This window comes from Semicossyphus pulcher, unplaced genomic scaffold (genome assembly GCF_022749685.1).
Source record: "Semicossyphus pulcher isolate SPU_LCO1_2020_fin unplaced genomic scaffold, fSemPul1.0.p SCAF_5, whole genome shotgun sequence".
NCBI lineage: Eukaryota > Metazoa > Chordata > Actinopteri > Labriformes > Labridae > Semicossyphus > Semicossyphus pulcher.
Genome location: NW_027211726.1, coordinates 3,676,218 through 3,692,186, shown reverse-complemented (window position 1 = coordinate 3,692,186; position 15,969 = coordinate 3,676,218). Strand labels below are relative to the sequence as shown.

The 15,969-nt window shown below is 40.9% G+C and overlaps 1 protein-coding gene across 1 annotated transcript; it reads left to right on the top strand.

The window, feature by feature from the left end:
* The first annotated feature begins 3,830 nt into the window (after positions 1-3,830).
* On the top strand, positions 3,831-8,459 carry LOC138608642 (major histocompatibility complex class I-related gene protein-like). Its single transcript, XM_069681208.1, has 5 exons — positions 3,831-3,966; positions 5,269-5,535; positions 5,994-6,272; positions 6,413-6,715; positions 8,320-8,459. The coding sequence occupies exons 1-5, from the start codon at positions 3,909-3,911 to the stop codon at positions 8,457-8,459; spliced, it is 1,047 nt and encodes a 348-aa protein (XP_069537309.1). The 5' UTR covers positions 3,831-3,908.
* Positions 8,460-15,969: the final 7,510 nt, after the last annotated feature.

Genomic DNA, 15,969 nt, shown 5'->3' with positions numbered 1-15,969 from the left:
CTTCAACCCTGATAGAGAAGGAAAACAATTGAAGTCAGAAATAAGGGTCTCCAGTGAGAGAGCATCTGGATTTAGATGAAAGGAAGCATCATCTGCATAAAACGAGGCTTTTGACTCCATTTGATTCATCACTAAACCTGTAATATTTGAGTTATTTCTTCTTTTTATGGCCAATAATTCTATTACAAGGATAAACAAATATGGTGAAAGAGGACAGCCTTGCCTTCCCTCTAGAAAGTTTAACTGGGTCAGAAATGTGCCCATTATTAATAATTGTGCTGAAAGGATTTTGATCTAATGTACGTATCCATTTAATAAAACAGTCACCAAAATTATAGTATTGTAGGCAGTGATATAAAAACTCCCACTGTTGGAAAAAGGTTAGAAACTTTATAAGCAAATGTTTTTGAGAAAAAGTTATAAAATCAAAAGTTTTATAATCAAATGTCTTAAAGTGAAAGTTTCAAGTTAAAGGTTAAAGTTTTACGGTCAAATGTTTTAAAGTTAAGGTTTTACGTTCAAATGATTTAAAGTTAAATTTTTACGTTCAAATGCTTTAAAGTTTTACTGTGAAATGTCTTTAAGTTAAGGTTTTACGTTCAAATGTTTTAAAGTTAAGGTTTTACGGTCAAATGTTTTAAAGTTAAAATTTTACTGTGAAATGTCTTTAAGTTAAGGTTTTACGTTCAAATGTTTTAAAGGTAAGGTTTTACGGTCAAATGTTTTAAAGTTAAAATTTTACGTTCAAATGTTTTAAAGTTATAGTTTTACTGTGAAATGTCTTTAAGTTAAGGTTTTACGTTCAAATGTTTTAAAGTTAAGGTTTTACGGTCAAATGTTTCAAAGTTAACGTTTTTCGGTCAAACGTTTTAAAGTTAAAGTTTTATGGTCAAATGGTCAAATGTTTCAAAGTTAACGTTTTACAGTCAAATGTTTTAAAGTTAAAGTTTTACGTTTTTCGGTCAAATGTTTTAAAGTTAAGGTTTTACGGGCAAATGTTTTAAAGTTAACGTTTTACGGTCAAATGTTTTAAAGTTAAGGTTTACGGTCAAATGTTTTAAAGTTAAGGTTTTACAGTCAAATGTTTTAAAGTTAAGGTTTTACAGTCAAATGTTTTAAAGTTAAGGTTTACGGTCAAATGTTTTAAAGTTAAGGTTTTACGGTCAACTGTTTTAAAGTTAAAGTTTTACTGTGAAATGTCTTTAAGTTAAGGTTTTACGTTCAAATGTTTTAAAGTTAAGGTTTTACGGTCAAATGTTTTAAAGTTAAAATTTTACGTTCAAATGTTTTAAAGTTAAAGTTTTACTGTAAAATGTCTTTAAGTTAAGGTTTTACGTTCAAATGTTTTAAAGGTAAGGTTTTACGGTCAAATGTTTTAAAGTTAAAATTTTACGTTCAAATGTTTTAAAGTTAAAGTTTTACTGTGAAATGTCTTTAAGTTAAGGTTTTACGTTCAAATGTTTTAAAGGTAAGGTTTTTCGGTCAAACGTTTTAAAGTTTAAGTTTTACGGTCAAATGGTCAAATGTTTCAAAGTTAACGTTTTACAGTCAAATGTTTTAAAGTTAAAGTTTTACGTTTTTCGGTCAAATGTTTTAAAGTTAAGGTTTTACGGTCAAATGTTTTAAAGTTAAGGTTTTACGGGCAAATGTTTTAAAGTTAACGTTTTACGGTCAAATGTTTTAAAGTTAAGGTTTACGGTCAAATGTTTTAAAGTTAAGGTTTTACAGTCAAATGTTTTAAAGTTAACGTTTTACGGTCAAATGTTTTAAAGTTAAGGTTTTACTGTCAAATGTTTTAAAGTTAAAGTTTTACGTTTTTCGGTCAAATGTTTTAAAGTTAAGGTTTTACGGTCAAATGTTTCAAAGTTAAGGTTTACGGTCAAATGTTTTAAAGTTAATGTTTTACGGTCAACTGTTATGAAGTTTAAAGAGATTTTCAACTAAGTTTTATAACCTATTTTTAAGAGTTTTTCAACCATGTTTCATTACCTATTGGAGATTGAAATTAAGTTGCTGACAAGAGGGTTCTGGGACCTTTTTTGCCACAACTCCACCTGATTGTATCACATGCTTTTACAAAGTCGGCTATAAAAATCAAACCAGGCAACTGATTCTTTTCATAATATTCAATTACTTCAAGAAGAAACCAGATATTATCTTCTATGAATCGACCCTCCAGAAAACCAGTTTGATCAAAGTGTATTAAATGTTGAATAACCTTCTTTAATCTAAGAGCAATACATTGAGCTAATATAGCAGCATCACAGCACAAAAGTGTCAGGGGTCTCCAATTCTTTAATTTCACAGGATCTTTTGCCTGGCCGTCTGCATCATGTTTTAGCATAAGAGAGATTAACCCTTCTCTCTGGGAGTTAGACTGCTGTCCCATTTCAAAGGAAAAGTTAAAACAGGATAACAAAGCCTCCTTACTTTCCGGAAAGAAAGTTTTATAGACCTCCACAGGTATCCCATCTAATCCAGGAGACTTTCCATTCTGAAAAGAATGTATTGCATCATATAACTCACTTTCACCAATAAGACCCTCACATAATACACGTTGTTCATCTGTAAGTTTAGGATGAGGGCAGGATTTCATAACATCCAGCAAAGAGAGATTCACTGATCGGGTTTCTTCATCATTAAAAATATTAGCATAATAGTTTGTGATTGTTTTAAGAATATCATTTGTACTGGTAACTTCTGTTTCATTTTCAACCCAAATTTTATTCATGTGTTTCCTGGATATATTCCTTTTTTCAAGCTGCAGAAAGTATTTAGTGAATTTCTCACCATATTCCATGTAGCTTTAGTTCTACGTATTCTCCATTTGATTTTATGTTGATAACTCTTTTTGTTTGAGATCAAGGAACTGTTGATTGACCTTGGTGAAACTTGACTTCATGTTCTTTGACACGTAAAGCGGTTATGTGACAGGAAGCTTAAAGGAATGTTTACCCAACATTTAATCGTCCTGATATTTTGATTAAATATACTTCCCTGTTTCACCAGTTGTCTGTGTCCCTTTGCCTCCATTTATTTTTTATTTATTTTTTATTTAGCCTTTATTTAAACAGGTAATGTCGTTGAGACACGGGGTCTCATTCTCAAGAGAGACCTGCTTGGACAGCAGCAACACACAGAGTGACAGACAGACAGTAATCATTACTCTAAATACTTTCCATTATCACTTTCACTGCACTTATCTTACACACTCAAAGGTCACAATGAGATCAAACATTACCTTTAATCAAAACAAACTTTTAAAAGAGTTTAATTCTTTGTCTTCACCATAACATCTATCCTTTATCCATCAGTACACATATATGTTGATTTAATCTTCTAATCAATCAGAACACATCGAGCAAAGCAGACATTTCTTACTGATGCATGTTGATTCAATAATAATTTAATCAATACATTCACAGTTCAAATTACACATGATACTATGGGGGAAAATATACTGAATAAAGTTTTAATAAATTGCTAAAATTGGCCTTTATTCCACAAAACAAACTTTAAGCAGTTTTCGGGTGCACGTCTACTCTAAACACGACGGCAGCTCACACAGACTCTCTGGGGCCCTTCTGCCACCGTCAGTACGTAAAAAAAATAAACAGGTTATATTTGTTTGTAGGGAACATGGGTTATCAGCTTCAGTAGCTTTACACTAAAGGTTTTTAAATATATCTTTTCGGTAGTTTTATACAGAAATCTGTAATTTATTTCGGGTCTGTAATCAGTATTTGATAAAACACTTGAATTGTTATTTAAAAAACGAAAATGAAAGAAAAGTTTGTCTCAGTCAATAACAGACACGCCCCACAGCACGCTGCCAAGTATGAAAGGAAACCGTTATATCAGTCGACCGTCTCTCACTTATCCAAACTTAGCTACTTGTTGATTGTAAAATGACGTTTGTGAAAATCGTATTCGCGTTGCTCCTGTTCTGTGATGTTGCTTCGACAGGTAAGATCACTTCCTGATAATTAATTTATCTAACAGGGACAGTGCGCATTCAGGAACATTAACATTAATCTGGTTTCTGTGACAATGTTTATCATTTCTTGCTGTGGAGCGCGGAACACTGTGAATTTCGGTGTTGGAAAGAATAACTCAAAGAATAGACTTTTAAGCTACAAATTGTTTCACTCTTGGAAAAGTTGAACTCTAGCAGAAGCTCCTCTGGGCGGAGAGATCGAGTTTGATCAAAAACTACTCGGAGGAAATAGTTGAAACCACTTGAAATGATTACATTGAAAATGTAAACGTCATATTAAATCATAATGAAATATAATTCTAAATTAACATGCAGCAAAGAAACGTAGTTAACTGAGTTAATCAAAAGCCTTCTAACCGTGTAATTTAGGGTCTTATGTACATACTAGTAAGTATCTAAAAAGTTTTAGAAATTAGTTTAAATCCAAACAGTATCAAACTTTCAGCTCCCTGGCGATCTCCCTCCAGCAAGCTGCACAATATTATACTGAAATGAGGAGATAAAAGTCTATCAAACTCCACTGAGCGGGGCCAGTAGCGGTGCAGAGAGCACAGGTGCAGGTGTGTTGGGGTGACTGAAGCAAAGTGATCAGATTAAAGTCATTTGTGAGTTAAAACTTAATGAGGTGAAGAAGAGAGAACCATGAAAGTGTGGAAGTAAGAAATAACCATGTAGAAAGAGGCTAAGTCTACATGTGATGTGCTTCTCACAAAGCCTGTTATTAATTAGATTCATTATTTTAATCACCTGACAGCAATAGTTTTGATATGATGTGCACATGCACACATACCTGGGTGGTACAACAAACCCTCTACCCTGCTGCTGAAAACAATTTCCTTTCCCATGCGCCATTGTTGTGTTGACAGTTGCCATGAGAACGCGGTCAGGCGGACGTCGGCAGGTGTCAATCAGCACAGGATCTGCCACGCCTACACAGTCCTGAGAAATGTTCTGAACAGCCAAATGAGCCGATTTTCAACACGATTTTCTAGTGATTTATTTTCACTCAGATTTTTGTGGATACTTTATGACTCACTCAACTCTGATATCATATATGCATTTTTGCTGTTTGAAGCCGAGTTTCCAGGGCCTTTAAAGTGCCCGCTTGGCCACAGCAGGTCATAGGAAAGTGTGATGAATGTCTGCTGTGGTTTTTTGTATACAATTATCATCAGTCAGACAAAATAATCTTTAAGAGCAAATCTCTGCTCTATTATTTTTCACCTTAGTTTGACAACCCAAAGGCTGAAAACTCTTTCTCTGTCTAACAGTCAAACACTCCCTGAAATTTTTCCTCACTGCATCTTCTGGAGTCCCAAACTATCCCGAGCTTGTGGGTAACGCGATGGTTGATGAAATGCAGATAGGATACTGTGACAGCAACATCAAGACAGTAGAACCAAAACAGGACTGGATGAAAGAATTATTCAAGGATGATCCAAAACATCTGGAGTGGTATTCTCAGAGGTGTTTGAGGGGCCAGCACTTCTTCAAAGCCAACACTGAGGGCTTAATGCAACGCTTCAATCAAAGTGGAGGTACAGTACGTTTAACTTCACACTGAACTTTTGGTTTTAATGTGCAATTTTCTTTATAAAACTCAACTTTATAATCTGTCTGTAAAAGGATTTGAATCTGATTCTTTTACAGTCTGCTCTGCACATCAGCTCACTACCTGAAGTATGCTAGCATTGCAACCCAGTACCTTGCTAATACCAAGGGCAGAGAGTGTGACTACCAACCCCCACAGCTGTGGCCTGTCCATATCCATGTGCATCCATGACACGTTCAGTGTCAGTCTTGTAATGCTCATCATCAAGACAGCTCTGGTTCCCTTCTGGATTTCCTTTCTGCATTGGCTCTGAGGTTTAGAGGATATGGGCTGTGTCAGGATCTCAGCAGTCTCTCTGTTGTTTAGCCGTCCGCACCGACCACATGATAATTAGCCAACTTTGCTGGAGTGTCACTTTTCCTGTTGTCTCTGTCACTCTGTCAGGTGTCCACATTTTGCAAAGGATGGATGGCTGTGAGTGGGATGACGAGACTGGAGAGATTGTTGGTTTTAACCAGTATGGTTATGATGGAGAGGACTTCATCGCATTGGACCTGCAGACACTGACATGGACTGCTCCAAAACCACAGGCTTTCATCACCAAACTCAGATGGGATGCTGACAAAGCTAGATTCGAATCTAATAAATACTACCTCATCTCCCAGTGCCCCAGCTGGCTGAAGAAGTACTTGCACTATGGGAGGACGATTCTGCAGAGAACAGGTAGAATTAAGGACCCAATGTACTGTTGAATTTTCTGTTTGTAATGCAGCATGCCAATGAAAATGAAAGTGTAGGATATACAAATTCTCCATCCTTGAGTCTCAGTATAGACTCTTCTGTTTCCCTCTGCCTCCCTACAGAGCTTCCTTCAGTGTCTCTCCTCCAGAAGACTGCCTCTTCTCCAGTCAGCTGCCACGCTACAGGTTTCTACCCTGACAGAGCCGTGCTGTTCTGGAGGAAAGATGGAGAGGAGCTTTATGAAAATGTTGAATACGGAGAGATCCTCCCCAACCACGACGGATCCTTCCAGACTAGTGTTGAACTGAACATTTCATCAGTGAACACTGAAGACTGGGGGAGGTACGAATGTGTGTTTCAGCTCTCTGGTGTGAAGGAGGAAAATGTCACCAAACTGGACAAAGCAGCGATCAGAAGCAATGAAGGTAAGGCTGGTCTCAGTGTAACCATTGACTGTATGAAAGAGGTGAACAAAGCCTCTGGGACATCACTGATTAGTTTTTAAACCCTTCTTTAGCTTCTGTAGAAGCCTTAAGTTTGGCATTTTGGCCGTAGCCATTTTGTTTTGGGGTTTTTTAGCCAAAAGGGACCATATTTTGAGAACCGGGTGGATACAGGATTCCTACCTCTCTATCCTGGATGATAGGCATCTAACTTGTCAACTACAGGTTGCAAAGCCCAAATAAATGTCCTGCTTCAGGGTGTATTTGACTGTGAATGAGACCATAATTTGCTAAATGAACATCATGCTGTGCTGAAGAAGAAACCAGAGATTGAGACCATTTTGACCACCAGGTGAAAGTAACCTCAATGGGGACCCCTTATTGAGATTTCCAGGTGGCACTATTGAGCCACTTTGCCGCGCCCGTGTTTGAGACCCATAAAATATCACATTTATCGCCACTTCTGATGTGCCTGCACAGTTTCATGAGTTTTTGAGCATGGTAACCCCCTCCAAAATGTGATTTAGGTGGATTGTGAAGAATAATAACAATCCTAACAAACACAATAATCAAAGTAAACTAAAAGAATAAGTTCCAGGACTTACACAATGGAAACCCTTTCAGACTTGTTAGACCAGTCAGGCTTGTTAGGTTGAAACCAAAGACTGTATAAAAAGATGGACGACATGACCGCACCCTAAAAGTGAAGCCAAAACATTTCAAGCGCCCCCTGCTGACTGGCTGCAGTATAGCTCATAAAGCCCGCCTCCTCCATGTTAACAGATGGGACATGAGTCAAACTATAAAATCAAAATACACGCCAAATACATTTTTCTCAAACATGGTTTCTGTCATTATAGTTAGTTCTTATCATGCTGATTTATGTCCAAGTGTTCATTTTTCTCACAAGTTTACTTTTCATTAGTTATTTGATGCTATAAAAAGGGGGTGTGGCCTCATGATTGACAGCTCTGTGGACAAATGGGGCTCCTGCAGCGTTCTGTTCCCGAGTAGCAGAGTAGAGGAGGAACGGCGAGAGGAGACGTAACTAACACTAACACTACAGTCATTGAACTTTCCATCAGCGTGAATATTAGATGAGCGAGATGGCAGCGCCCGCTCCGGGGGGGTTTAGACTTCACTTTTGTACAACAAGAGGAGGTGGAGACGCGTCGGCCATCTTTATGCAGTCATTGACTCCAACATGTTAGCCATTAGCATCCTCATTGCTGGAACACTCCCCCTCTTTATTTTGCAATAAGTTCTTATCTTGCTGATTTATGTCCAAGTGTTCATTTTTCTGACAATAGCTGTTTTGCTGTTAAACACTCCTTGCTGTTTTTTCTGTAAGTTAAGTGTGTGTTTTGGTTAGCGGAAGTGGCTACGGCCGCGCCCCCGCCGATCTCGACTGCGCAGACTCTGGCTCCAAATGACGTCATCATCGCAAGATTGCAGCGCCGATCACAGGGGCTATTTTGGCATCACTTTTGTACAATGGGAGCAGATGGAGACACGTAGTCCATCTATATATACAGTTATGGGTTGAAACACTGTGAATGAACTCTAATGGTTTGTTTTGATTGCAGGCTCTCCCTCAGGGTTTCCCGCTGGTCTTGTTCCTGGAGTCATCGTTGGACTGCTGCTCCTTCTGCCTGTCTGCATTGTTGGACTCTTCATCTGGAGAAGAAACAATAATGGTGAGGAACACATTTTTTATATCTCCTGATGAATTTAGAATAAATACCTGTTGTTGCAGCCAATTTAGACTTGTGTATGTTTGTGTGCGTGAATGTGGCTGTGTGTTTAGGATAGGCACTATGGTTGCTAGTGGTTACCTGCACCGCTGTGGGCATAGGTGGTGATTAGTCACATGTAGGCTAGATAGGGGAGACACAGGTGATCAGTAATTAGGGACATGAGTATCAGTGGAAGCCACACAGTTTTTCAACCGTGTCTGTGTGTGTGTCGAGTAAATGAGTTTTTGGTACAGTCGTTTTACACCCGTCTTTTTGTAGGTGTTTTTAATGTTTTTGATCTAATAAAGTGTTAAACGCATACGATGGAGGACCTCATTTTTACACACCAGCATGAGTTGGAAAGGCTTCACGTTCCCTCAAGTGGCATTTTTTGTGGATATGTTGCCGCTACATTTTGTTGAAAAACTCAGCTTCTTGCTGCGCTCCAGCGGACTCCATGCAACAGCTGATTCCACTCAATTGAATGCAGACACAGCGACAGCCTGGGAAAAGCAACGCTGAAGAATTACGGTAGGACTGATTGAGAATTGTTAAGCCCTGTGGAAGAGATTGGCCTTCTCACAAAAGGATACAGGTAAATCCTGCTGCAGTTCAAATAAAGCCTTCGGCTCGTAAATCAGTCAAAATGAGTGACGTTGCTGCAGCTGTCAATCAGCGTGATAAAAGACCGGTCAAACTCACCTTTAAAGCCATGGAAGCAAAAATAATATCACAACAAAAGGAAAGGAATCTCAGAATAAAGAAACTGCATAAATTAACAAAGGAAGTTGGACAACTCATGACTTCAAAGGAAAATGCGTCTGTTGTGCAATCGATGCGTGAAGTGTTCTTAAAGCTGTGTGTGGAAAGCAATGAGTTGCATCAATCATTGAGATCGTTAATACCTGAGGATGAAATGTTAAAACAAGATGAGTGGGTTGAAACTCGAATGCGACATAATAAAGAAATATTACGAAAAATGGAAGAGTGGTTGCTTGATAAAAATGAACAAGATGACTATGGTGATGCAAATATGTTTAATGATGATGTCGCTGCAAATTCAAATGTGCTGGGTGATGCTGCTGCTGCTTCTGTGTTTAATGACAAAGATGCTCCAAACGTGGTCACTGACGATATTGCTCCTGGTGACAGCATTTCTAATGTTGGTCGTAAAACATGTTCATCTGCTGGCCGCTCCAGCAACAGGTCTTCAAGGTCCTCAGCCGCCTCTGCCCGTCTAAAAGCAGAGGCTGAAAGGGCTGCTCTCCTTGCTATGGCAGCTGCCTTAAAAGAAAAACATGAATTGGAAGCTCAGGAGGAGCAAATCAGGCAGAAAAAGGAGCTTCTTGCATTACAAAGCCAAATTGCTGCTCACACTGCAAGGGTTAATGTGCTGAAGTCCGGAGAATCTGATGTTCAGAGCTCCGGAGCCCATTCTAATGGAATGAATTCATATCTGGAAAGGTCAAAACGCAAATCATCTCTCAGACCCTCTGCTGTAGAATTTGTTCCACAAAGTTCTAACCTCCAGTTCCATCATTCACCACTGGGAGACAACAAGGCTGCAATGCCAATGGAGGCAAAGCCGAAACATTTAAACCCCCAGTTCCATCATCTACCACTAGGATGCAGCAAATCTGCCATATCAATGGGTGCACGGCCCAAGGAAAGTTTTGTACAGGATGGAACAGGGGTTCATGCTCTGAATCCAAAACCCAGCATGTCTCAAGGACTTCAGGAAACATATCATGTTCATCACACCCAAGAACCCACCACCTGTTTTAAGCAGGAATCCATTCAATGTAATGACCTAATGCAAACCAGCACGGATCAAGGCAAATTGCTTGCCATAATGCAACGGCAAAATGACATTACAGCTCTTCTGGTGCAGCAGCAGTCCTCATTGTCACTGCCACCAAGAGGTTTCCAACCTTTGATGGAGACCCACTCGAATACAGTACATTCATCAGCGCATTTCAGCACGGAGTGGAAGGAAAGGCAGCTAGCAGCGTAGACCGCCTATATTTCTTGGAGCAATATACAAAAGGACAACCAAGAGAACTGGTTAAGAGCTGTCAACACATGCCACCTGACAGGGGATATCAAAGAGCAAGAGAACTCTTACAAGAACGCTTTGGAAATGAGCAAAAAATAGCCAGTGCATACATGGAGAAAGCTCTTGGATGGCCACCAGTAAAGTCAGAGGACATCAAGGATTTGCAAGCTTTTGCATTGTTTCTCCGTGTCTGCTGTAATGCTATGGAGGATGTCAGTTACATGTCAGAGATGAACATGCCATCTAACATGCGTGCCATTATCCTGAAGCTACCTTCTAAACTAAGGGAAAAATGGAGGAACACTGCTTATGAAATACAGGAGAAGCACCACTGTCAAGCAGGCTACAGTGATATTGTCAAATTTATTGAGAGACAAGTATCTATTGTTTGTAATCCAGTCTTTGGAAACATTCAGGATATAGCCATCTCATCACCAAATAATAAAAATGGAAACAAAGTTTTTCAGGCTCGCATCAAGGGAAAAGGAAGCAGTTTCGCAACTTCTGTGGCAGCTGTCAATTCTAAAACTGTGACCCAAATGCAAAAGGAGAAAAGCTTGCCTGATAAACTCATAAAGGTGTTTTGTCTGCTGTGTGAAGAGGGTCACAAATTGGAGTCGTGTCCCAAGATGGAGAAGAAGTTACACCGAGAGAAAATAGACTTCTTAAAAGAGAAAGGTGCTTGTTTTGGGTGTTTATCTGTTGGACACATGAGCAAAGACTGTCATAGGCGTCTGACTTGCAAATTGTGTAACCTGAAGCATCCTACCATCCTCCACATTCCTCCAAGAAAAGAGATTAAATCAGAGGACACACAGCAGGAAACACCAGAGGACAGTCGTGTAGTTTCTCCCAAGACATGTGGCCATATAAGGGCCGGAGCACAGGATTGCGTCTTGGCAATTGTACCTGTACAGGTCAAGGTTAACAAAGGCAGCAAGATAGTAACCACCTACGTGTTCTTAGATCCTGGCAGCACAGCCACTTTCTGTTCTGAGCGACTCATGAGGGAGCTAAAGGTCAGAGGAAGAAGTGCCAAATTTCTCCTGACAACGATGAACCAAGAAAGGTTGGTTGACAGTCACATAATCTCAGGACTGGAGGTAGCTGCACTCAATAGTAACACTTACTTTGAGTTGCCTGACGTGTACACACAGTACCAGATGCCTGTGACCCGTGATAACATCCCAAGGCAGGAAGAGTTAAGTGCCTGGTCTCACCTAAACTCTGTTGAAATTCCCATCATTGATGCCGATGTGGAGTTGTTAATTGGAACCAATGTTCCAAAAGTAATGGAACCATGGGAGGTGGTTAACAGTAATGGTGAAGGACCGTATGCCATCCGAACCCTATTGGGCTGGGTTATTAACGGGCTACTGAGAGGAGGCAGTGAGACTGAGAGCAGCTGTCACACCATTACAGCCAACCGGATATCCATCGCTCACATAGAGGAACTGCTGGTGACGCAGTATAACCACGATTTCAATGAAAAAACGACAGATGAAAAGCCAGAAATGTCCAGAGAAGATCTTAAATTCATGAACATTATGAACAGCTCGGCTGAATTTAATAATGGACATTACTGCTTGAGATTACCTTTCAGAAATGAGGACGTTGTCATGCCCAATAATCGCCACGTCGTTGAGCAAAGGGCCCTCATGCTGAAAAGGAAATTGGAGAAAAATTCTACACTCAGTTTCTTGACGATGTTATAAACAAAGGCTATGCAGAGAGGGTGCCAGAACACCAGCTGGAAAGAAAGGCAGGTAAAGTCTGGTACATCCCGCATCATGGCGTGCACCATCCAAAAAAGAAAACTTTGAGAGTGGTGTTCGATTGCGGTGCAAGCTTCAAAGGCACCTCACTTAACAGTCAGTTACTGCAAGGACCGGACTTGACAAATTCTCTGTTTGGAGTCCTCACAAGATTCCGTCAAGAACCCATTGCAGTGATGGCGGATATACAGGCAATGTATCACCAAGTTAACGTTGCAAAACAGGATGTAGACTTTCTCTGCTTCCTCTGGTGGCCAAATGGGGAACTGGCACAACATCTCACAGAGTACAGAATGACAGTTCACCTGTTTGGCGCAACATCATCACCCAGCTGTGCTAGCTTTGCTTTAAGAAAGACTGCTGAGGACAACAAGGCAGCATTTCCAGCACATGTCATTGATACCATCAAGCACAATTTTTATGTGGACGACTGCTTGAAGTCCTTGCCGTCAGAAGCTGAAGCCACAGCTTTGGTGAGAGACCTGACGGCTTTGTGCCAGTTAGGAGGCTTTCAGCTGGTAAAATGGATCAGCAACAACAGATCAGTGCTGCAATCCATTGAAGTGGAAAAACGAGCCAAGGAAGTAAAGGAATTGGATTTGGACAGAGACAATCTCAACACTGGCATTGCAGTGGTGCGCAGAAACTGACACCTTCAGGTTCAAAATGGCATTACAAGAAAGACCATTTACAAGACGGGGTATTTTGTCTGTCATAAGCTCAGTGTACGACCCTATTGGATTTTTGGCACCCTTTACCTTACCTGTCAAGTTGATGCTGCAAAATCTTTGTAGGCTGAACTACAGTTGGGATGAGCACATCCCTCAGCAGCAGTGGGTCGGGTGGCTAGAAGATATAAAAAGGCTCAGTACATTAAGTGTGCCAAGATGTGTCAGGCCTAAAGACTTCGGACAGCTCATGAGTGCCCAATTACATCATTTCTCTGGTGCTAGCGAGGATGGGTACGGCACAGTCTCCTACCTGTGGCTGCAGAATGAAAGGAACCAGGTTCACCTTGCCTTCCTCCTGGGAAAGGCACGAGTTGCTCCAGTAAAGAAAGTGACAATTCCAAGGATGGAACTAACAGCCGCTGTGCTTGCAGTGAGGGTCGACAGGATGTTGAAAGCAGAGCTGCAATTAAAGCTGGAAAATTCTATCTTCTGGACAGATAGCACAACTGTGCTAAAGTAGATCAGGAATGAAACAAGGCGCTTTCACACTTTCGTTGCCAACAGGGTTTCTGCTATAAGAAAAGCTACCGCTGTGTCACAATGGAGGTACGTGGATACCAAGCAGAACCCCGCCGATGAGGCCTCTCGCGGGGTCAAAGTTGAGTATCTTCTCACATCCAGCAGATGGGTCCATGGCCCACACTTTCTCTTCAAGGATGAAAGAGAATGGCCCACTAATATTGTGGAGTCCACTTCTATCAGCAGCGACGATCCTGAGGTCAAAGGAGAGGCCATAGTTAATACTGTGATCATCAAAGATGCACCAAATGCAACGACCCAGCTAATAACCTACTTCTCTTCATGGAAAAGGTTAAAGATTTCAGTAGCCTGGCTTCTCCAGCTGAGAAAGGCATTGCAGATGTTGAGTCAGAAGAGGAAGGAAATGAAGGCTTCTGTGTCGAGCAATGGGCTTGACATAACTCAACAAAGAAAGAAAGGCGAAGAGGAGATGAGAACGCTCAGAGCCACATTGGGTGCTCAAATCTTGTCTCCTGAAGATATTTCTGCTGCTGAGAGTGCCATCATTCAGTATTGCCAGCTGGAGAGGTTCAGTTGTGAAATAGCTGCACTGAAAGTTGGAACATTAGGAGTGAAGAAAAGCACTCACATTTACAAACTCGACCCAGTGCTGGAAAATGGACTTTTGAGAATGGGAGGACGGCTTAGCAAAGCAGCTATGCCAGATGACATGAAACATCCAGTCATTCTTGCTAAAGATCAGCACATTTCCACTCTCATCTTACGCCACGTTCATGAGCAGTTGGGACATTGTGGAAGAAATCACCTGCTCTCCAGACTTCGCCAACAGTATTGGATCACTAATGCCCATGCTGCTGTCAGAAGGCTCCTCTCCTCTTGTGTCATGTGTAGACGCTACAGGGGGAAGCTGGGTGAACAAAGGTTGGCAGATTTGCCAAAAGAGAGACTTCAGCCTGACCTCCCACCATTCACAAATGTGGGTGTTGACTATTTCGGCCCTTTTGAAGTTAAGGCAGGCCGCAGCCTCATTAAACGCTACGGTGTCATATTCACTTGTATGGCCAGTAGAGCAGTGCATTTGGAAATGGCATACTCGTTGGATACCAGTTCTGCGCAGATTCATTTCTAGAAGAGGCCAAGTGTCACACATCAGGTCAGATAACGGAACCAACTTTGTGGGAGCAGAACGCGGACTGAGAGAAGCTCTGTCTGCTTTGAACCACAAGAAAATCCAAAGTGCGTTACTTCAGTCTGGAGTGAATTGGAGCTTTAATACTCCTGTGGCATCCCATCGTGGGGGATCATGGGAAAGAATCATTCGTATGGTCCGGAAGGTACTGAACTTGGTACTTCAGCAGCAACACATGGATAATGAAGGATTGCAAACTCTTCTGTGCGAGGTATGATTTAGAACCCTTTACTCCAAATCACATCCTGTTGTTGAAAGGCAAACCCGCTTTACCACCTGGTCTTTTTGAGAAAAGCGACCTTTACAGCAGACGACGCTGGAGGCAAGTTCAATTCCTCACAGATCTCTTCTGGCACAGATGGATTCGGGAGTACTTACCTCTGTTACAGGACCGACAACGGTGGATAAAGGACAAGAGAAGCTTTGTTGCAGGAGATATTGTTCTGGTGGCGGACTCCACTGCTCCTCGCGGATCCTGGCTGTTAGGGAAGGCACTGCAGACCTTTCCTGACACATATGGACTGGTGCGGTCTGTCAAAGTTCAGACCAAGTACAATATATTGGAGCGACCGATTACAAAGATCTGTCTGCTGTTGGAAGCGGATTAAAGACTCTTGTAAAGACTCCGAGCTTGGGATCAAATTGACTCTATGGACACATGAACATCATTGAAAAATGTTTTTTCAAAAAACTATTGTAATTGGCTTCAAATGTTCTATGGCATTGAATTGTTATGTTATTATACAGTAACAATTAGGGGCCGGTGTGTTGCAGCCAATTTAGACTTGTGTATGTCTGTGTGCGTGAATGTGGGTGTGTGTTTAGGATAGGCACTATGGTTGCTAGTGGTTACCTGCACCGCTGTGGGCATAGGTGGTGATTAGTCACATGTAGGCTAGATAGGGGAGACACAGGTGATCAGTAATTAGGAACATGAGTATCAGTGGAAGCCACACAGTTTTTCAACCGTGTCTGTGTGTGTGTCGAGTAAATGAGTTTTTGGTACAGTCGTTTTACACCCGTCTTTTTGTAGGTGTTTTTAATGTTTTTGATCTAATAAAGTGTTAAACGCATACGATGGAGGACCTCATTTTTACACACCAGCATGAGTTGGAAAGGCTTCACGTTCCCTCAAGTGGCATTTTTTGTGGATATGTTGCCGCTACACCTGTGATAGTCTTGTCTTGCATATTTTACATTGTATTTCTGTTAAGTAGTCAATTAATTCGATAAGTGATTGTGAAGCCCACTGAACAGATTTTCCATTTT

What these genes read in the sequence shown, in the direction of transcription:
- LOC138608642 (XM_069681208.1), top strand. Translation starts at nt 3,909, where the DNA reads ATGACGTTTGTGAAAATCGTATTCGCGTTGCTCCTGTTCTGTGATGTT. An exon ending in CTGTGATGTTGCTTCGACAG is followed by an intron (nt 3,967 to 5,268) that starts GTAAGATCACTT and finishes TCTGTCTAACAG; the next exon opens with TCAAACACTCCCTGAAATTT. An exon ending in ACGCTTCAATCAAAGTGGAG is followed by an intron (nt 5,536 to 5,993) that starts GTACAGTACGTT and finishes TCACTCTGTCAG; the next exon opens with GTGTCCACATTTTGCAAAGG.